Genomic DNA, 22,998 nt, shown 5'->3' on the forward strand with positions numbered 1-22,998 from the left:
GAAAGGGAGACCCGGTGCATCACATACAACATTTTCGCCAATAGTTAGCTTTATGGCAAGAGGATAAGTTTAATGGTTTATGGTGTATGCTTTTTCCAACAAGTCTGAAAGAGGGAGCTTCCGATTGGTTTTATCGGTTGCCAGCTGGAAGTATAGAGAAGTTCAGTGAACTAGAAAAGGCATTCATCACTCATTACATTCATCAAAAGAAAAGAGCGTGAACGTGTCCGCGCTATTTTATATGAAACAAGAAGACGGAGAATCGTTAAGGAAATTTGTGTCCAGGCTCAACGCGGAGGCCATGAAAGTGGAGAATTTAGATGAGAAGACTGCAGTGATAGCTTTTAGGAATGGAGTTCGCCAAGGAAGTAAAGTACACATGTCCATAGTAAAAAATGAAGAGGTGACATCTAGCTTGGCGGAACTGTATCCTAGATTGGAGAAGTATATAAGGTGTGGAGATTATATACCGCGGTCTACTAAAAAGGGAGGAAAAGGGGTCAGTACAGTGGAGAAAGATGATGAAAGGAGAGGCAAAATGGACTACAAGGGAAAAGGGTACAAGGCGGATCGCCCTAGGGAAAGAGAACGGAGGGAAGAAAGGGTCAGGAAGCCATACCAAGAGCTATACCGCAGAGTCCAACCGGCTACAACAACATAACATTCACGGAGAAGGATAGGAAAAGGGTCAGCCTTCCCTATGATGATGTGTTAGGGGTGACTCTCGTAGTAGGTAACTATCTTACTAAAAGAATTTTAATTGATTGTGGTAGTTCAGTAGATTTATTGTTCTGTTCTGCCCTAGTTGAAATGCATATAGAGAGATCAGCCTTGAAATAGCTAGAAATAATTTGTTTGGGTTTAATGGGAGCATGACCGTACCTATAGGAGAAATAGAATTGCTGGTATCTACAAGTCCAGTCACAGTCATGACCACGTTCATGATAGTGAAGTCCACGGACATGATTGGGGTGTGGACATGGAAATCGAAGCTGAAGCCAGAGAGACCGCGGACAAAAACGACCCTTGGAACAAAAATAATGGCTGTAAAGTATTCACGGACGGATCATCTGCTGACACTGGGAGTGGAGTTAACGTTATGATGGTTACTCCAGAGAACACAAGGTTAGAGCTTTCTATGAAACTTGGATTCAATGCATCTAACAATGAAATAGAGTACGAAGAAGTATTAGCAGGACTGGAGTTGGCAGAGAAGGCAGGAGTCACAGAGTTAACAATTTACATAGATTTGAATTTGGTAGTTTGCCAAGCCAATGGAGGGTTCACAACTAGATGCCCGCGGATGGTGAATAAGGTTGTTGAAAAAGTTTATATTTAATGAATTTTTTATTATGTAAATGCAGAGAAATATTGGTATAATGTTTATTTTGGATCACAGCTGAGTAGGTAGCAATTGTAAATCGGTTATAACTGGGGCAGATATTTGTTGTCCCGGACCTGGTATGGCGAACCGGTCCAAAACTGAACTGGGGCAGATATTAGTTGTCCCGGACACGGTATGACAAACCGGTCCAAAACAAAACGGGGGCAGATATTAGTTTTCCCGGACTCAGTGTGGCAAACTAGTCCAAAACAAGACTGGGGCAGATATTAGTTGTCCCGGACACGGTATGGCAAACCGGTCCAAAATAAAACGGCAGATATTAGTTGTTCCGGACTCGGTGTGGCAAACCAGTCCAAAACAAAACTGGAGCAGATATTAGTTGTCCCAGACACAGTATGGCAAACTAGTCCAAAACAAAACTGGGACAAATATTAGTTATCCCGGACAAGGTATGGCAAACCGGTCCAAAACACAACTAGGGGCAGATATTAGTTGTCCCCAGACTCGGCATTGGTGTAAGAATACAAACAAATAGTACGAGTCCATGGAGAGTGAGAATGCAAAATGGGTCAAAGAGATAGTGTTGCAATGTATGTGTAAAAGAAGCACGAAAGGAATAGATATAACGTTAAAGTCATAAAATGAATATGAATCACGAAACAAAGTAGGTTCACGGTATGGATTCCATTGTATTTTCTTTAGCTCCAATCTCTGATAACTACTTCTTAATCAGATTATACGTGGTGTACAGATAGTTATCTAACTACCATATGTGGAAACCAAGGCTAAGTCTCCAACCTTTGTGATAGTTTTCACCGGTTTCATACATATAGAAACCGCACAAAAAACTAGGGGGCATAGCGGGGAAACAAGTATAGGCAAACAAGATACTTAGACATTTAAAGATGTTCAAAAGTGGAAACTTAAACAGGCAAAAGAGACCAGCGTGCTTGGAATACCAGGAAGTACACGATGGCCAAAATTAGACAATCTAAGTGGAACTCAAAATTCAAAATAAGCATCATGGACAAGGGGGTCAGCTTTGCATGTCGATCTCCATCACGGACAAGGGTCATCTTCGCCTGTTTCCATCACGGACAAGGGTTCCTGGATAGTATTGACCGCGGTCAGGGGTTTTGGAACAATATCTATCGCGGTGGACAAGTCCGCAAGTGCGTTATCAGACGTCTCTTAAGGGATCACGAAGGGGTTTGGAGGAAGTTCCATAGTGGTGCTAGGATTGACTTTTTCGGTGTTAATTCTTTGCGGACCTACTTAACTGCTAAAGCAGTGTGCTCCTCAGCTTCTTTCCGATACTCTTCGCAGACACGATGCGCAAGGTCTCAATCTCGAGTCGAGCAGCGTCCCTTTCAACAAGGAGCTGGTCGCATTTGGTGCAAAGGCCATACTGACCATCAACACCGTAAAGCTTCACCTTCATCCATCAACCCTAGCCTGGCTAGCGTAGAGATTGAAAGCACGAACAAGGCATAGAGAATCCAAAGATGCCTGCAGACAAAATAAACGTAAGTAGCAGACAAAGCAATGCGAATGTGTAATGAAATGGAGGATGTTATGACCGAGTGCAGCGGATATACACATTGGGTTATTCTATAAATTATAATCTTACTAAGGAATGCATTATAGGGTCTTCGAACAATAAGGGATCATGATGAAATGAGTAATAGTGCACTAGATGATTCCATAAAACAAATCGTGGCCAAGAAGATATAGTATAACAAGTTCAAAGATGGCAGAAAGCACCCAGCTGGATAGAGGTATGATATGTATCGACTGCAATGAAATGATAGCCTAAAACTTCGTAGTGAATAGACTTACTTAATATGGTGATGAGTTGTGTTGCAAGGAGTTTGCTGAAATCAGGCTGCGAAAAAGCACTGTTTAACATGGATAAAGACAATACAAGTGTTTTGGACTTGAAGTGGATATCAACTTGAAGTCCACGTGCAATTGTTCGTACTATGGATTTGGTTTACTACTTTATGAAATGAGATTATAATAAGTGAATATGAATGTATTATATGTATTGGTTACTAAATACTCTTCAAATTGTTGTGGCAATAGGTGGGTTGGCTGAAAAGGAATTAGTATTGGCATCTAAGATCAATATTATTGACGTGCAACACCTGCTTAGGAGCAAAGCTGCTAACTAACAGTCTATTCTCATGCTACAACAAGAAATGGAAAGTGAAGTTGCTTTTGTAGTAGAAGAGTCATCCGTCATAAACTGGGAATAAAGAAGGATACTTACACGCTCTAGGCTTTGGTAGAGAGAAGTGCAATCATCCGCGGTGAGACAATCAGTGACATAAGCCAAATCAACTGAGAGGTGAGCCTCGTGAAACATAGCAAAAGCTACATCAGGATCCTGTAAAACTGAGTCTGCAGAAGTAAAAGGACGATTAGAAATGTTTGACAGAAGAAAGAGGGTGGGCGTCATTAACAACTTTAGCTTTGTAGCCACCACGATGATCTGTAGAGTCTTTCTCCTTTTCACAAAGCCGAAGGGAAGACGTGTTTTTGCGAGAAGAATCCAGTGGAGCGAGAGAGGAGCAAGATGAACAAATCTAACTTTAAAGCAACTAAAAAGACTTGAAGAACTTCATTCCCATGCCGGCGAACAAAAAGAAATCACCAAATGGTAGGTTGAACAGAAATAGATCGGATGTTGAAGGAGGCTTAATGGAGTTTGAGAGGAGAAAATAATAGAGAGAGAAGTATGGCAAAAGTGAAGAGGTAATGGGGGCGGCGCGGTCACCTAGAGGGTTATTTCTCAAAACGACCATAGAGAGAGCGACACATGGCTTCAACATTAAAAGAAAGTCATTTAGTTTAGTGGGAGCAGTCGGGTGTTCTTGGCACCACAACCCAACAGTGGTCTATGATCCCAAGAAGGGGCAACTGTTATGGACTGATTTGGGATTAATAGACCTAAGGGTTCGGAGGAGTCCATGGGCTGGAGGGTCATCGCGGAATGAGAGTAGGCAGCGAGCATGGAGCAGAATAGTCCTGGGCTGATGGGCCATCGCGGAATAGGAGTAGGCAGCGAGCATGGAGCAGAAATAGATAGGGTAACCCAAAAGGCGGTGAACAGGTGTGTGAAGTCAGAGAGGACACGTGGGTTCATTAGAACGGATGGATGGAAGGAAGATCAAGGGGAGGGCCTATACTATGCAGGAACCAAGTATAATAAGGGAGGAAACCCTAACGAAAAGGAGAGAAAAAAAAAAAGATAAAACACTAGAGAAAGAATCAGGTCACAACAGGAACATTATAAACCGTAGAACTCTAATGGAAATCGATATAATTGGCATTGGACAATTTACAAGTCAGATATAGAGGGGGTAGTGAGTCTCGTATCTTGAAGAATTGGGGTTTGCCAGACAAGCTACGGAGGGCAGGGCACTTAGGATCAAGGATTGCAAATGATACCCACCCAAGGGTGACATCATAAAAGCTAATGTCGATGGGGCTTCTTGTGGTAATCTTGGCCTTTCGGGCTATATATGGTGCGTGCTTCAGAAACAATGAATGTGTGTTCCTAGCGCTTCTTTGCATGCATATTAGTCATCAGATGATTTCATAGTTGAATGTTTAGCAATTTTAGAGGCGGTGAAATATGTTATTCAGAAAAATTGGAGAAAGGTCGGGGTGGAGTCAGACTTGATATCTGCGGTTAGTGCTTTTGGAACTTCAAATGTACCTTGGTGTATGAAGCAGCGATGACAACACTTAGACTACTGCAAATTGACTCAAATTTGGAGAGAAGCCACTTTCACAGCAGACCAATTGGCGAAGGACTCGATCAGTTTTCAAGACAATGATCAAACCAAAAAAAAAAAAAAAAAAAAAAATTAGTTTCAATACAAAATTTTACTTACTGAGACAAAAAAAAAACATTGGACAATTTCATTAATTCTCCTAAATTTTAAAAGGGAGAGGTTCTAGGGACATATTTTATCTTGACACCTAAATAAACTCAAAATTGTTAGAGCATTTATAAGTTTTGGATTAAGCTAATATTTTGTAGATATGGTCTCCTAACTATTCTAAACATTGTTACAAATAATAAAAAAAATTAAAAACTTCTAAACTTGTCAAATATAGTATAAAAAATGGTGAAAATGAATAGTCTACAATTAGCCAAATTTTGTAAATTATTAACTATATTTGGCAAGTTTGGATTTTTTTTTATTATTTGTGACAATGTTTAGAATAGTTAGGAGATCATATCTACAAAGTATTAGCCTAATCCAAAACTTATAATTGTCCTAACAATTTTGAGTTTATTTATGTGTCAAAATAAAATATGTCCCTAGAACCCCTCCCATTTTAAAAATGGAAAATGAACAATTCACAGTTTCACACACCTAAGCCCAAAACTCTATTTCAAGAAAGGTTCTCTCTTGGACTACACACATTTATCGCAAACATAACCACCAATATTATTAGTTTCGACGCACCAGCACTTCTGTCGAACACAAAATCCAAGAAATTGATCTCAGTCATAGCCACTGTTGCGGCCATCAGTTTTGACACGTAAACGTTTTCGAAACTTCGATTGGTCCTACAACCCGACAAATGCCAAGTGTTCGGGTATGCAACCTGTTCTGCATATCTCCACAAAGTTGGGGGACCATAAAGAGTCGTTCACTTTTCATCACAAATGAAAGTCATGTACGCCTTTAGAGTTTCGACTCCATACAAAGCATACCGTCCACGTGAATATCAGCTCACCTAGCAACCAAATGTGTGGCTTTGTTTGCACCTCTACTACAATCCATATATAACCACAGGGCTCTCAGTATTACACCACAACACAATCTCTCAACAAGCAGAAAAAAAAGTGAAAGGACACAGAAAGAATACCATCAACTGCACATCTCTCACAAGTTCTAACAAGAAAGTAAAGGGTTTAGTGGAGTACAACTAGTCTCTTTTGTGTAGCAATGGCAACTTCACTTTCAGCAACTGGGTTGAAAGGAAGTTTATATTCTTCCTTCCGTGGAGGTTGGGGAACAACTATATTAGGTGAAGACCATGCCAAGTTAAGCAATTCAGTTCCAACTTGTATTCGAGTTCCAAAGCCGATACAATCAAGACCAATGATGAAGAATATAAATGAAGGGAAGGGTGTCTTTGCGCCATTGGTTGTTGTCACCCGTGATATTGTTGGAAAGAAGAGGTTCAATCAACTTAGAGGAAAGGCCATTGCCTTACATTCACAGGTACCACTACTTTCTCTCTGTATTAGCTGCTATTAAGAAATAATTGAACAACTTGAAAATCTCAGGATTCTATACTTCTTGTGATGATTTCGGGAAAGCAAAAAATAGATGCATGAGGTGGCCTGATGACATGAATAGATACATACAGGATTACTTTTGAAAAACAGGAATCTTATAAGGAAAACAGTAAACAGAACCTGAGAATGGTGTGTGGCCTGAAAATGGACAAAACCAAACATGAATTTCACTAATTTCCTCTGTTATTACTTGTTCTTATTTGTAACAGCATTTCTTGTTTTGAATGGATGCCTTTTATTTTGTCTCAGGTTATTACCGAGTTCTGTAAATCGATTGGAGCAGATGCAAAACAAAGGCAAGGGTTGATCCGATTGGCAAAGAAAAATGGAGAACGACTTGGTTTTCTTGCTTGATAACTATTCTTTTTCCTCAAACCCTTGTATCTCACTATCGCCTTCAATTTTAGTATAACGGTAGAAAATGGATTTATAAAATAGGATGAATTTTCCTTATGTCAGAGCTGCAAAGCATATTGTTAGCAAATTAACTTGTATGGTTGTCCTTAGAAAGGTTTATCAAAGTTTTCATTAGGAAAGTCCAAACTTGTTGGAACTTGTTTCAATTGTTGTGAATAATTAATTGTGAACGCATGTGTGTGTGTGAACGGATCAATCCTACACAAAGATTGATCTTTCTCGATAGACAAGACTTCAACACCCTCCAAGCAATATCCCAACACTTCTCAATATCAAATAACAAGCGTATGAAATAAAACAATCAATGTAAAAGAAGAAACAAACCACAAGACGAGATATATCGTGGTTTCGGCCAATTTGCCTACATCCACACCGCGAAGTTCCAAGCTTTAATAGATGTCCCGAGTAACAGTTTCTGAAGTCTCTCAATTCACTCACAAAGAATGAACACTCAACTCACAAAGAATTGTTCTCTTGTAATCACTTTTCTTGGTTTTAGAAAAAGTTAGGTTTTCCAAAAACCGATTTTGTTTTTCTATACCAAAACCAAAAGTCATTCTTTCTTGTAGGCCCAAAGAAAAGACTGAAATGGCTGGCCTGGCGCCATTAATTAAAGCCATGGCCCGTGGCCTAAAAGCTGGAAAACATCGAGAGTAGTGGCGAAGTCGCGCTTACCTTATTCTGGCCTTGCCGCCTCGGCCGTGAAAACAAATTTTTTCTACATTCTCCACCGGTGAGGTTTTAACACATAAAACCAAAGCCGAAACACATCCAACAAGATCACATCCAAAGAGGAACACCTCCGGCCAAGGAAGACTTCGCGATCAACCGCCCGGGCGGCTATGCCCACACGGGGCTCTTTCAAACATGTAGGATTTGGAGCAAGTCCAAACAAAGTTGGAACTTAACTCCGGTGACAACTTTTCGTCGTCGATATATCGGCGGGGTTGTCATGGGTGTCTACTTTCTCGAAGTGCTACATCACCATCCTCAACGACATCCCGTATAAAGTGATATCGGACATCAATATGCTTGGTCCGACCATGATGAACTTGGTTCTTTTCGCCAAATGAATAGCACTCGACTATCACAATACACAATGAACAACGACGCTTTCGATACCCAAATCATCTAGAAGACCTCGGCCATAGTGCCTCTTTCCATCGCCTCTGCCATCGCCATATACTCTGCGTGATTAGATAGATAGAACATACTATAGCACAGCATAGACCTCAACTAACGGTGCACCATGCATCATAAACACATAACCGGTAGTCGATCGTCGTCTATCTAGATCACTGCGTAATCGGAATCCACAAACCCACCGACATAACAAGTGCCTCCCACCATAAGCTAATCCCACATCCAAAGTACCGCTTCAAGTACCTTAGTACCCATTTCATCGCCCCCCAATCTTTGCTTCCCGGATTTGCCATATACCTCCGCACAACACTAATCACTGCGTGGAAATGTCAAAGGCACACCATAGCATACATCAAACTACCCAAAAGGCTGCATAAGGAACATTAGCCATATGCTTTTGTTCCTCCAATCAACTAGGAGAACTTAGGTGAAAGCCTAAAATGCCCAAATAAAGGAGTAGAAACCGACTTTGCATTCTCCATACCAAATCGAGAAATTACTTTTCGAGATGTATTTCTTACGAGATACAACTATCCGTCGCTTCTTCCTATCTCTGTCAATCTCCATGCCCATTATCTTCTTGGCTCCACCTAAGTCTTTCATCTCAAACTTCGAGGCTAAGTTGAGATTTCAACTTGTCTATCTCCACCATGCTTTTGGAAGCAATAAGCATGTCATCCACATAAAGCGGGGAGATAGATGAAGTCATTACCTCGAAGCCTTCTAAAGTAGACCGCAGCCATACTTACTTCGGGTGTACTCATGTTGCATCATGAATGTGTCAAAGCGCATACCATTGCAGGCGATTGCTTTAACCCGTCTGATAACCCGATTCAATTTGCATACATAATCTTCTTTCTCGAATAGCGACAAACCCTTCAGGGTTGTCTCATATAGATCTCTTCTTCCAAGTCCCCACGCAAAGCGGTTTTTTTCACATCAAGTTGCTCTAACTCCCGGTTAGTGAGCAACTAAACTTAATAACACGAATGGACGTATGTTTGACCACCGGGAAAATACCTCATTGTAGTCAACTCCTTCCTTCGTGAAAAACCGCTTTGCTACCACTCTTGCCTTGTACCCGATCTTGTCGGACTCGGGGAAGGACCTCTTTTTTTCGAACACCCATTTATTGCCGATAGTCCTTTTGCCGCTTTGGCAATAAAACTAGGTCCCATGTGTGATTTTTATCAAGAGATTCCATCTCGCTGCATAGCTACCAACCAATCTCGTAATGAGCATCTCTAACGGCTTCCTTGAAGCTATCGGCTCATCATCTTCGATATTCGGTCGTATGCCACTAAATCCACGACCATAGTGTTTCACGGCTTCGTGCCCATACTTGTGCACTTCTTTGTCTCTCGGGCTAGTGGTCGAAATTCGACTACTACAAGTTCGCGGATGCTCTTGCTCTTCTTCCCCGTTCTTTGTGTGGTTCCATGATTTGGTACCTCGTCATGATCTAACCGGTCATCTGGCGCATCGGACAACTCAAGCTTCGGTGGCTTGAACTTCTATAGACTTCGCCATTCTCGCCCGGTTGCTTTTAACTTAAAAAGATAACCGCGGAAGTCTCATCAAAAGTAACATCTCTGGCGACCGGGGAACTTGTGGGCTTCAGACACCCACAATCTGTATCCGCTTTACCCCATTTGCGAAACTAAGAATATGGCCTTCTTAGCTCTGGGATCTAGCTTCCGCCTCACATGGTAGTAAGTACATCGATCCAAACACTTCATAAGATACTATAATCAATTTAACCACACCTCATAAGGTGTCCTGCAATCTATAGGGTAATGCGGTGACCTATTATGCGGGTAACATGCCATGGACAATCGCATCGCCCAATACTCTTTGCCTTGGTGGCATTAGACAATAAACATCTTGCTCTTTCAAGCAAAGTTCTATTCATCCTCTCTGCCATTCCATTCTCATTGGCGTGCCCACGGTATCCGATTAATAGCAATTCCATCTTGGAAAGGTCCATAGGTATACTCGATTACCATTGTCGGACCGTAATGTCTTTACCTTCCTATCCGTATGCGATTCTCAACCCTTTGCCTTCCACTTCTTAAATGTCTCAAACACTTCATCTTTTGATTTCATCATATATACCCCCACATAGCGAGTATGATCATCAATGAATGAGACATAATAGCGGTTACCTCCCTTGGAAGCCACCACGGAGGGTCCCCGAACATCTGTATGCACATAATCAAGGATGCATTTGTCATGTGCTTGCTTGACTTGAACTTGACTCTGCTTGGCTTCCCATAGGCCTTGATGCTCCGCGGAACCCCATACTTGGCTTCTTCAAGTTCTTCAAACCCCTCGCTTGCATAACTCGGACAAACCGCTTTTCACTTCATATGCCTAAACGTATGCCACATCTTAGTGCACTCGGAATCATTACTACATGCACTCCATCGCTACATCGCCTATCACCGTACTTCTACCAATCGAGTATACAAGGTTCCATATTTTTGACCCTTCATAACAACCAAGAGCCATGAACAATATTTAGGACTCCCACCTTCGCCCACAAACTTGTGGCCTTTGGAATCAAGGTACCAAGAGAAATAAGACTTTTCTTTAGCTTCGGAACATGTCTCACATCGGTTAGAGTCCTCACTACACCATCATACATCTTGACCCGTATAGTTCCAATTCCTACCGCCTTTACAAGCAACGTCATTACCCATTAAAAGCGAACCGCCATCAATGCTCTCATAAGAAGTAAACCACTTTCTATTCGGGGCATATGATAGGAACATCCGGAATCAAGAATCCACCTCTCCGGTCATATAGTCTTGTGTGGACACCGCGGAAAATCTCTTCGAGCACGAAGCATAATTTGCCTCAAATTTTGCCTTACCTTTCTTCGACCATCTCTCTTGTTCTCTTTTCTTGGTGAGGGACAATTACTTATGTAATGTCCTTTTCATTGCAATTGAAGACCGTACATGTTTTAAAAGGCTTCTTTGACTTGGACCTAGAATTATCATTACTTGAATAATTCTGTTGGAATAATTTCCTCTTGCCACTAGCCCCTGACTTGCATCAATGCTATTCTCTGCGTGTCTTCTTCATCAACTCATAAGAAAGAAGTGCACTCTCGAACTTCATCAAGATCGGCGACTTCTCGTTCATGAATGTAGTCATTAGATGCTCATAACTTTCGGCAAGGAGAATATCAAACATGCCGCTTGATCCTCATCATCCATCTTCATACCAACATTCAAATAATCATTAGGCGTCGGCCGGAACTCACTAACGTGCTCTTGCATCGTTGAACCATCGACCATCATGTACCGATAAAGACGCTTCTTAAGGTACATCTTGTTCGATCATGCTCTTTGTCATATACATAGACTCTAGTTTGAGCCAAATACCGGCGGTATTTTCTCCCATCACACTATACATGACCTCATTAGCAAGACATAACCGGATTGATGAACAAGCTTGAAGATCGAACTCTTCCCAATCATCATTGCTCATACTCGCCGCCTTAGATTTAATCCCCTTCAAGGCCTTGTGCAAACCTTGTTGGATAAGGATGTCCTTTACTTGGACTTGCCAAATCCCAAAGTTATTCTTCCCATTAAACTTCTCTACTTCAAACCTTGCGTTTGACATCTTGGGAGCCATCTTTCAAGTTACACACAATAACCCAAAAGAAACAATTTCACCTCGGAATTTAATCGAACACCTTGTCTACACAAATTTTTAGTACTAAACTCCTCAAAATCCTAGGTCGTATACCTACGCTCTGATACCAATTGTTGTGAATTGTTGTGAATAATTAACTGCGGAAACAACGTTACCCACACCAAACGGATCAATCCTACACAAAGATTGATCTTTCTCAATAGACAAGACTTCAACACCCTCCAAGCAATATCCCAACACTTCTCAATATCAAATAACAAGCATATGAAATAAAACAATCAATGTAAAGAAGAACAAACCACAAGGCCGAGATATATCGTGGTTCGACGAATTTGCCTACATCCACATGCGAGTTCCAAGCTTTAATAGATGTCCGAGATACAGATTACAAGTCTCTCTCAATTCACTCACAAAGAATGAACACTTCAACTCACAAAGAATTGTTCTCTTGTAATCACTCTCTTTCTTGGTTTTAGAAAAGTTAGGTTTTCCAAAAACTGATTTTGTTTTATACCAAAACCAAAAGTCGCGATTCTTGTAGCGAGGCCATTAAAAAAGACAGCGGCGGTATCCCTACTCTGGCCTCGCATACATTATTAAAAGCCATGATGGTAGCGGCGCTTCTTTGAGCGCGGGGCTCGCTAAAACACTGGAGTAGTGAGCGAAGTCGCCCAGCTCACTTGGCCGCCACCGTGAAGAAACAGAATTTTCTCTACAGAACTTCTTTCAGTTCTTTGTGTGTGTGAATTGTGATGCATGTGTGTGTGTGTGTGTTTTCCCTGAAGCCAATAGTACAGTAGAAACCACATTCATTAGGAAAAGTTATCTGTTAATCATATGCAGCAATTGCCAATGGAACAAGCTTCATGCACCTGTTTTTGTATGACGGACTCAATAAATTAGTCATGCCTTCAAGACAACTTACCTAAAGGGAAAAAAGTGACAAGTGCTCTTACAAATTAATATAATAGGTTTACCATGTTAATCTAGAATAGTAAACCATACCAAGGATAGCGAGAGACAGAAAAGTTGCTCAACAGCACGACCACCAAGTGTCAAAGTAGCATATCAAACTATAGTTTGCTTAACAGGTTCTTGATCTATATGATGTGATCTCAGAAAGCTCAAACAGAGGATCTACCTGCTACACTATTTCTTTAAATCCTCCTGCAATTGAACAGATAGTGGGAATGGATATTAGAGCCACAGTAGATCATTCATATTTTACAGGTCAAACTCGCATCCAATATGTAAGAGCCTTTAGCCTCGAAATAAAAGATCTCCCACTTTCTCCCAATCCCAAACAATGAAATGGATACACAAATAATGGATAGAATATTATGACAGAGTTATAAGTGTATAACAGGAGGTACTGAAGTTACAGTAGTACACAATAAGTTGAGTTCTGTGTTTTTCTGCAGAACATTGCAAAACGTGGAATTCGAGTCATAATTTGTTCCACATTCCAGAGAAGCCTTGACATCTATTTACCCTATCTCTATAGTCCTTTACTTCCTAGGCTGCATTCAGCTAAGCCGAAAATTATGGTGTTTTCCCTTGGAGTTAATAACTTCTACCACATATACACCAGCATATATCGATCTCATACGGTTTCAATTCATTCGTGCATGATTAATAAAGTGGTGATGGTGTATTCTGGTAAAAGAAGACACTAAGGAAGAAGTGGCTAACCAAACGCAGCCTTTTCACTGCACAGAACTGTTATAATACGACAAGGCCACATCTTAAGCAATGACGCACACCATATTCACATACACTCAACATAAGAGGGAATCATATATTTTTGCATTTCATTTGTTAGAGTGCGCAATTGGAAGTTAATAAATTAAGATATGACTGAATTATGGATGATGAATCGATGATTGGATCATGGAGATGCACACACTAATAGGATTGTGCAGAGCTCCCAAAATTTGTGAAGTATAAGCTAAAGCAATGTCGAGATATGAGATTTGTTGTTAAATAAAATATAATTTCGCATAGAGAATACGAAGAATTCAAAGCTCGGATGGGTCATGCAAGATAGTCGAAAACAATACTTGTTGTGCACGACCGCGGAAGCAAACAACAACAACAAGATTAACCACAAAGGTGTGATCTTTCTACTAAGACAAAGCCTCCAACAAATTCCCCAAACACAAGCTCAATCAACAATATCAACAAAAACAAGTATAAACTAGTGCAGAGAATATGTAAAGAACAAACATACATAAGACGATGATTTATCGTGGTTCGGCAATGTGTCTACATTCACACGGCGAGAACAATGATTTACTAGATGAACAAGATAGAGGATTACAAGAAGAGCTCTCACTTCACTCACTAAGAATGATTTCTCACTAACACTCACAAAGAATGTTCTCTCTCAAATCTCTCTTTTGTTCTAGGTTAAGTTCAAGAGTTTTTTCACAAAGAAAAAATTCTCTCTAACTTTCTCACAGAGAAAAAGTTTGATCCAACTATCTCACTAAGAAAAAGTTTTTTTTTTTTCCGAAAATAATATAAAGTTGGTTCTGCTAGCTGTCCACACTTCTTAAAGTTGGTCAGCCTAGACCATCTTCGAAACAGGACCGAAGCAGTAAACTTATAAGTGAGACGGTTCTAACAGGCCGTCCAATAGTGGGAAAGTTGGCATGACCAAGCTATCAATTTCCCATTTTTCAATATTCTCCACCTCGGTGAGGTTTTAACATATAAAACCGAGCCAAACACAATCATACTATCCACAAAAAATCACTAGTATTCAAACCACATCTCAAACTCGCCGCCAATTGCCCCGAAGGGGCTTGCCGACAAAGAGTCATACCCACAAAGAGCTATGCTCACAAATAGAGCTATGTTCACAAAGACTCATGCTCACAAAGAGCAATAACGCCCACAAAGGGTCATGCCTACGAAAGACATCAATCAACAATGTAAGAAGTGGATCGGAGTACCTCCAACCAATGTTGGAACTCAACTCTATAGAAAACTTTCTACAACCCAAAGCCCTCTTGCTCTTAGGCAAAGAAACAAATTCCCAAGTACAAAATAAACTTGTCATGAGCCTCCACCATTTCTTGCATATCCACCGACCAATCTTTGCAATGACCATCTCTAACAACTTCTTTGAAGTCGTTTGGCTCATCACACTCGATATTCAGTGCGTATGCAACCGAGTCCAGTCGACCATAATGCTTCACTGGCTTATCATGGCCATACTTCGTAACTTGTTTCACGTACACTTCTCTTTGGATTTAATATGTTCTAGCCAAAGCTTGCTACTCATGCTGTTGTAGCTTTACTTCTTGTTGAATAGTTCTTTCAATAAGAACCTCGCTCTCTATAACATCCTCTGATGCTTCCATTTCAACCACTTGGGATTTTATAGAATCACCGCTATCTGCAGCCTTCTCCGGCCTGCTAAAATATAGCACCGAGGTCTCATCAAAGGTAACCTCATTGCTGACCAGGAACTTGTGGCTCTCAAGACACCACAATCCGTATCCCTTTCCTCCCTTTGCATAGCCTAAGAATATAACTTTCTTAGCTTTAGAATCAAGCTTACTATCTTTCATGTGGTAGTAAGCACTAGATAATCCAAACACGCGCAAAGTATCATAATCAGCTGGTTTCCTTGTCCACACCTCATAAGGTGTCTTGTAGTCTATCGCCGGAACTAGTGATCTATTGTACAAGTAACATGCCATGGCCACTGCATCTGCCCAGAACCCTTTGCCAAGATTGGCATTGGATAGCAAACACCTAGCTTTCTCAAGAAATATGCGATTCATTCTTTCTACTAACCTATTCTACTGCGGCGTGCCCTTCATTGTTCAGTGTCTAGCTAGCGATACCATGTTGCGCACAGAACTCCTTGAAAGGACCATAGGTATGCTTAGTACCATTATCAGACCTCAAAGTACGTCCTCACTCTTCACCTTTCTTTCTGTGTGTTTCTCAACCATTGCTTTCCACTTTTTAAATGTCTCGAAAAATTCATCCTTGGACTTCAAGATATATACCCACACATAGCGTGTATAATCATCGATGAAAGAGACATAATACCGGTTACCTTCCTTAGAAGCCACTTTGGAGGGTCCCCACACATCTGAATGCACATAATCCAGAATACCTCTCGTCTTGTGCTTGCTTGTACCAAATTTGACTCTGCACTGCTTTCCATAGACACAATGCTCACAGAATTCCATACTTGGTTTCTTCAAGTCTCTCAGTAGCCCTTGCTAGCACAACTCAGACAATCCCTTTTGACTCATATGCCCAAGGCACATATGCCACAATTTTGTGCACTCAGAGTTATCACCACATGTACCCACTACTACATCGCCTATCACTGTACTACCCAATAAAGTATACAAGTTTCCATATCTTTAACCCTTCATAATGACTAAAGAGCCACTTAAGATCTTTAAGTCTCTACCATTTCCCACAAACTTGTAGCCTTTGGAATCCAAGGTATCAAGAGAAATGAGGTTTTTCTTTAATTCAGGAACATGCCTCACATCAGTTAAAGTCATCACCACACTATCATGCATCTTGACTCATATAGTTTCAATCCCAACCGTCTTACAAGCAACGTTATTGCCCATCAAAACGGAACCTCCACTCAAGTTCTCATAGGTAGCAAACCAATTACTATTTGGACACATGTGGTAGGAACACCCGGAATCAAGAATCCACTTATTGGTCATGTGGTAGTCTTGTGTAGACATCGAAAGACTTACATCATCCCCATCGAAGCCGGAAGCAAGACTTGCTTCACTAACGTCCTCATTCTCCAACTTACCGCTCATCTTGTTACTCTTTTTTGGGCTAGGGCAATCACTTAGATAATGCCTCTTTTTCTTGCAATTGTAGCACCGTACATGTTTTAAAGGCTTCTTTGAACTACCCTTCCACTTGCTTGTGGAAGTCTTCTCATTTGACCTCACTCTTGCCGTCAATTCTTGTGCTTCTTTATCAAATTTCTCTACTTCAAACCTTGCATTTGATATCTTGGGAGCCATTTCCACAAGACACAAGTCACACAAAGAAACTTACAAGAAAAAATCACTTGAGAATTTTATCAAACACCTTCTCTTTACAAATTTTGAGCACTATGCATTTGACATCTTGTGGAAGTCTTCTCATTTGACCTCACTTTTGCGGTCAATTATTGCGCTTCTTTATCAAATTTCTCTACTTCAAACCTTGCATTTGACATCTTGGGAGCCATTTCCACAAGTCACACAAAACAAATTACAAGAAAAAATCACTTGATAATTTTATCAAACACCTTGTCTTCACAAATTTTGAGCACTATGGTTTTTACCCAAAACTAAGAATCCTAGGTCGTAAACCTTGCTTTGATACCAATTGTTATGTACAAACGCGGAAGCAAACAACAACAACAAGATTAACCACAAAGGTGTGATCTTTCTACTAAGACAAATGCTCCAACAAATTCCCCAAACACAAGCTCAATTAACAATATCAACAAAAACAAGTATAAACTAGTGTAGAGAATATGTAAAGAACAAACATACATAAGACGATCATTTATCGTGGTTCGGCAATGTGCCTACATCCACACGGCGAGAACAATGATTTACTAGATGAACAAGATAGAGGATTACAAGAGGAGCTCTCACTTCATTCACAAAGAAAAAGTTCTCTCTAACTTGCTCACAAAGAAAAAGTTTGATCCAACTAACTTTCTAAGAAAAAGTTTTTTTTTCTCTCTCTATAATCTAAACCCTAATCCCTTATATATTGGGTACAAAAGAAGGAGAAAATAATATAAAGTTGGTTATGCTGGGCCTTCCACACTTCTAAAAGTTGGTCAGACCAGACCATCTTCGAAACAGGACCGAAGCAGTAAACTTAGAAGTGAGACGGTTCTAATGTGTCGTCTAATAGTGGGAAAGTTGGCATGACCAAGCTATCCATTTCCCATTTTTCAACAATACTCGTGATCATCCTGGCATGATCCAGGTATGTCCAGTAAACTTTTATGCATACCTCAGAGTTAGACAACACTTGTTTATAAACAACTTTTTTCCAAGAAAAAAAGGTGTCACTCCATGAGGTGGTACAAATGCAATTATATATATATAAAGGATAATTGATTAATAAAAGAATTGGAAAAGTTACAAAAGTCAAATTTCTATGTCACAAATTTGAAGTACGTGGTGTTTGGGTTTTCAATCCTATGCAAGAGATAAGGTTTCTCATTCCACCATGTTTCAGTGTTCTTTGCTAAAGTTGCTCCAAACTTAGATAGACAATCTGCTCCAAAGTTAACCTCACGCCAGGTGGAAGTGATGTTAATCCATACTACTCGCTTCTTGAGATCATCCCATTCGTCCTTGAGCTTCCAATGTACTCTGTCAGATTGGAATGCAAGAGCAATTGAAGATGAATCGGTTTCCACCCATATGCTTGTCCAACCTAGTGCAATACCCTTCTTGATCCCTTTAACTACTGCACAACTTTCTGCCATAAAGTTTGTGGTTATGCCTATCCCACCAGCTGCAGCACCAATCACCTCCCCGTCAGAGTTCCTGTGAATGTTACCCCAACCAGATCTACCTGGATTGCCAAGAGAGCACCTGTCTGTGTTAACCTTCAGTATGCCCACAGGAGGGAGTAGCCAGAAGCATTCTAGAATTTGTGGGGCACGCCTGAGCTTTCAGAGAAGGAAGAGTGTTTAGATCCTGCAAAGTGTTGTTCATGTGACCCTTAGATTTTCCATGAGCTCAAACTGCTGCACTTCTAATTTGGTAGCATATGCCTTTAAGATTTGAGCCTTTTTCATCATATAGAACTCTGCTCCTGTTCTTCCATTGACTGACCAAACAAGTAATGCTGGTTGCTTTCCACATGTCAAGTATCTCACAATATAACAATTTCCCATTACAAAATTATGTAAATTGAATGTGTTTTGTAATGAAACAATATTACCTATTGTTTTGCAGGTTTACCTAAGCAGTGCAGGTGCACTTGATGTGGAAGGTAAGGAGCTTCGATCCCCGACTAGTGTGAATGAGTGATATTCTCATTCAGGAATATCAGGCCCGTGTCTAGCATAACGGAAATACCATACCGAACTCATGCCCTCATCCTCCGAGCTGGCTTCAGAGCGACTCACATCATTAGCTTAAGCACTCGATCTACAAGATCGCTCCAAAGTAGCTCAACTCGCACATCCTCACGCAGAACGTTCCATCTAATGACATCATCCTTCTTCTAGATGCAATCATTACCAAAGCCATACTTACACAATCCATTACCGCAAAATACGAACCACTGTAACCACTCCCCATCATTACATAATTCCTACTAACACCATTTATACACTCCTTCTCAATCTCAACCATACATCTGTGCTTGTCAGTACACGTGTAGTGTGGATCCTCATGTTCAGTAACTATAAATACCCCCTACATGAACTACGCCAGACCTGATTCTACTCTCCCCGAGTGAGAGATAGATCGTGGGCGGTTAAACTCGAAACGAACTTCGGTCTTTCCAAACTAAATATCACCTTCACATTGGCGCCGTCTGTGGTCTCGATTTCTTGAGAAACTTTCGCAACTTTCCCAAATCACTCAATAAGAAAACTCTTCAAACCCACGAAGCATGGCAAGCCTCGAAGCTCAAATTCAGAGCTTAACAAGTCAACTAGGTACAATGAACTAGCACATCACCTTGCTCAGGCAGGAGAATGTTGCATTACGAGCATAAGTGGACGCGCAAAATCCACCTGGTGCCCTAGCAGAGGACGGTATCAATGAAGTTAATCAGCAAATTAACGAGCTATCGCAAATAATCAATCAAAGTGCAGTCAAGAAGGATGCCACTCAGATTGTGCAAAAGATGCTAAAGACGTACGTCGTGTCCCCTTTCACTGCCGAGATACTCAGTAAACCTTCTCCTCCAGATTTCATCCAACCACGCTTTGAAATGTATGATGGCAGCATATATCCTGGTCAACACGTGGCTCGATATATTCAGAGTCTCGCGCTCTATAGTGTCTAGGAATTCGACCATCTCCATTGCCGTTTGTTTCTTGCAAGCCTTAAAGATGGCACTCTCGATTGGTTTTTCTCTCTTGAGCCTGACTTGATAAAGAACTTCGAGCATCTCACCGATCTATTTGCTAGCTAGTGCGTCCACAACAGGCGTAAAAAAGCATACCTAGATTCACTTTTCCAACTCTCACTAGGCAAAGATGAAACTATCCGTGCCTTCTTAGGTCGGTTCAAAACCGAACTACTATGCATGGAAAGCGGCCTCAAAGAGTCATTTGCCACATTGGCATTCTTCAATGCCTGCCGAGTTCGCAACACCACACTCTCCAGGTCGCTCTTAAAAGAACGTCCGAAACTTTATCTGAGCTGTATGCTTGAGTAGACAAATATATTAAGCTGCAAGAAGGCCTGAAACGTGAAGGTCTAACAAAAGAATAACAAGTGGCAGTGATCTTTGATGACGCTCCACCTTAAAAAAAGCGTCCCAGACATCAAGGATAGGAGTCTGGAAACAAAACACCCAACAGCCGCGAGTTCGCTATACTCACCCGATCTCCCAGCTACATACTGGAGAAGATCAAGCGAGCTGCCTATTACCGACTTGAAGTACGGTAGCCAGAGGATCGTCCATGCAAACCCTACTGTGCCTTCCATAAAGCAAAATGTCATGATACCAATGAGTGCTGGGGGCTCAAGCACTACCTCCAAGACCTCGTCGAGTTGGGTCATATCAAGCATTATACCAATATCGCCGATAGATGGCGACCTGCGCCATAAGCTCATGGCTCGCAAAGAGCGTAGAAGATCTCCAGCTCGCCATAATGGTCAAGCTCGCTCCCATAGCAGAGGACGCCCCAGCGACCATTCCCGTTATGATCGTCATCAACACTCGTCTGATAGAGATAACGACAGGACGATCAACATGATCACGCTCCAGGATAATTCTGTTACATCCACTAGAGAAAAAGGGAGACGTGTAGGCGCTCTCCAGGAAGTCTACCAGTTCTCCTCCCAGGCAGCACCTGCCCCATGCAGTTCAAGTCACAGTTCAGGCGACATAACTTTCACGGAGGTCGACCTCAACAAGGTTTGCCTCCCCTATAATGATGCCCTAGTTGTCCACGTCAAATCAGCGACTGGACAGTCAAACGTGTCCTGGTAGACCCAGGTAGTTCATGTGACATCTTGTTCTATCAGACCATCAAAGAGATGAACCTGTCTAGATCAATCTTCATAGATCCAATAGCCCCTCTCTATGGATTCAATGGCTCTCGAGCTAATCCAATTGGCGACATCATACTCCCCGTCTCCATTAGATCTCGAGAAGACAAGGTCAGCATCACCACATGATTAAGCGTTCTAGACGTCTACTCGTCCTACAATGCCATCCTAGGATGTCGCTGGATCCATCAAATGCAAGCAATACCATCAACACTCCATCAGGTACTCTGCTTTCCGGCCCCAGAGGTATGATGGAGCTTCGCAGCAACCATCTTGAGGCTTACCACTACAATCATATCCTTTCAGCGAACAAACCCGCTGGGGCTTCCATTCGAACCAAGAGCGAGCTCACCAGCACCACAATGGCCAAAGACTTAATCGTTGAGATCAAACCCAAAAAGCCAAAGGAGAACGCTGGGGGCTTTTTCAAAATAGTCACTCCACCAGTCAGGACCCCAGAGGTCGCCCCAGCCCTTGTTAATCTGCCAGTCAGGATCCCAGAGGTTGCACCAGCCCCTGTTGTCATGACTATAGAGGTCGCATCAGCCCTTATTGTCATAACCACAGAGGTAGCACCAACTCCTGTTGTCAAGACCTCCATTCCTCAAATCGACAAAGCATCACCCGCGACCAGCTCCACTGAGGTTGCTTCAGATTCTAAAGTAGCAGTTCAAACTGAAGAAAAGGAGCAAGTGAACCTCGGGGCTGAAGACGATCCCAAGTTTGTCTATATAGGGGCTAACCTTGACCCTACTCTCAAGGCATAACTTATAAACTTTTTATCATTGAATAAAGACGTTTTCGCTTAGTCGTACATCGATGTACCTGGTATAGATCCTAGTATTGCATGTCATAATTTAAATGTGAACCCCAATGCTAGGCCAGTTCGTCAGCGACGTAGGAAGCTATCCCTGAGATTTCAAAAAACAATTAATGATGAGGTCGATAAACTAAAAAAAGTAGGCTTCATCAGAAAGGTAGACTACCCAGAGTGGATCGCTAACATAGTAGTAGTCCCAAAAAAGAATGGTACAGTTTACCTTTGCGTAGACTTTACCAATCTCAACCAAGAAACACCTAATAATAGTTTTCCCTTGCCAAGAATCAACCGACTCATGGACTAGACCTGCGGCCACGAGCTCCTGTCATTTATGGATGCATACAGTGGATACAACCAGATCCCACTCGCAGAAAAAGACCAAGAGAAAACTTCATTCATCATAGAGCAAGGGATCTACTGCTACAATGTCATCCTATTCGGCCTTAAGAACGCTGGCGCGACCTACCAACAGCTCGTCACTGAAATGTTCCAAGATATGTTAGGGGACACCATGGAAGTCTATATAGAAGACATGGTGGTCAAGAGCAAGAAAGCGGTTGATCACCTCACTTACCTCGAGCAGGCGTTCTCCAAGTTACGCCGAACTCAGATGAAGCTGAATCCCAAAAAATACCTTTTTGGAGCGTCCTTTGGGAAATTTCTTAGGTATTAGGTATCATAACGAGGAATTGAGGCCAATCCAGACCAGATCCGAGCGTTCTTGGAAATGCCTGATCCAAAGACAAAGAAGCAAATACAAAAACTATCAGGAATGGTGGCAGCTCTCAACCGATTCATACCAAGGGCGATAGACAAATGCCGACTTTTCCTGCAGCTTCTCAAAAAAGGGGAACAATTCTCATGGAGCGACCAATGGCAGCAAACGTTCTCTACTCTAAAAGAGTACCTGACAACACCACTTGTCCTGGCAAAACAAACAGATGGTGAAACATTGGGGCTCTACCTCGCGGTCTTTGACTTTGCTATTAGTTCAGTTCTCTTCAAAGAGGACCAAGTAGGATAA

General features: G+C 41.5%; 1 protein-coding gene and 1 long non-coding RNA gene across 2 annotated transcripts; one reads left to right on the plus strand and one right to left on the minus strand.

Annotated features, from left to right (window-relative positions):
• Positions 1-2,249: 2,249 nt before the first annotated feature.
• On the minus strand, positions 2,250-14,407 carry LOC147506129 (uncharacterized). Its single transcript, XR_015193589.1, has 3 exons — positions 14,131-14,407; positions 12,906-13,067; positions 2,250-2,854 (listed from the first exon to the last, which is right to left on the minus strand). It is a non-coding gene; the product is annotated as an uncharacterized LOC147506129 (long non-coding RNA).
• On the plus strand, positions 6,146-7,207 carry PGR5 (proton gradient regulation 5). Its single transcript, XM_086558412.1, has 2 exons — positions 6,146-6,594; positions 6,921-7,207. Exons 1-2 carry the CDS (start codon positions 6,316-6,318, stop codon positions 7,023-7,025), a joined length of 384 nt encoding a protein of 127 aa, XP_086414538.1. The 5' UTR covers positions 6,146-6,315; the 3' UTR covers positions 7,026-7,207.
• Positions 14,408-22,998: the final 8,591 nt, after the last annotated feature.

This window comes from Coptis chinensis, chromosome 4, assembly GCF_015680905.1.
Source record: "Coptis chinensis isolate HL-2020 chromosome 4, ASM1568090v1, whole genome shotgun sequence".
NCBI lineage: Eukaryota > Viridiplantae > Streptophyta > Magnoliopsida > Ranunculales > Ranunculaceae > Coptis > Coptis chinensis.

Bases quoted from the DNA above. Each gene is read 5' to 3' on its own strand.
- PGR5 (XM_086558412.1), top strand. From the start codon at position 6,316: ATGGCAACTTCACTTTCAGCAACTGGGTTGAAAGGAAGTTTATATTCT. The intron at 6,595-6,920 runs GTACCACTACTT...ATTTTGTCTCAG, and splicing joins CCATTGCCTTACATTCACAG to GTTATTACCGAGTTCTGTAA.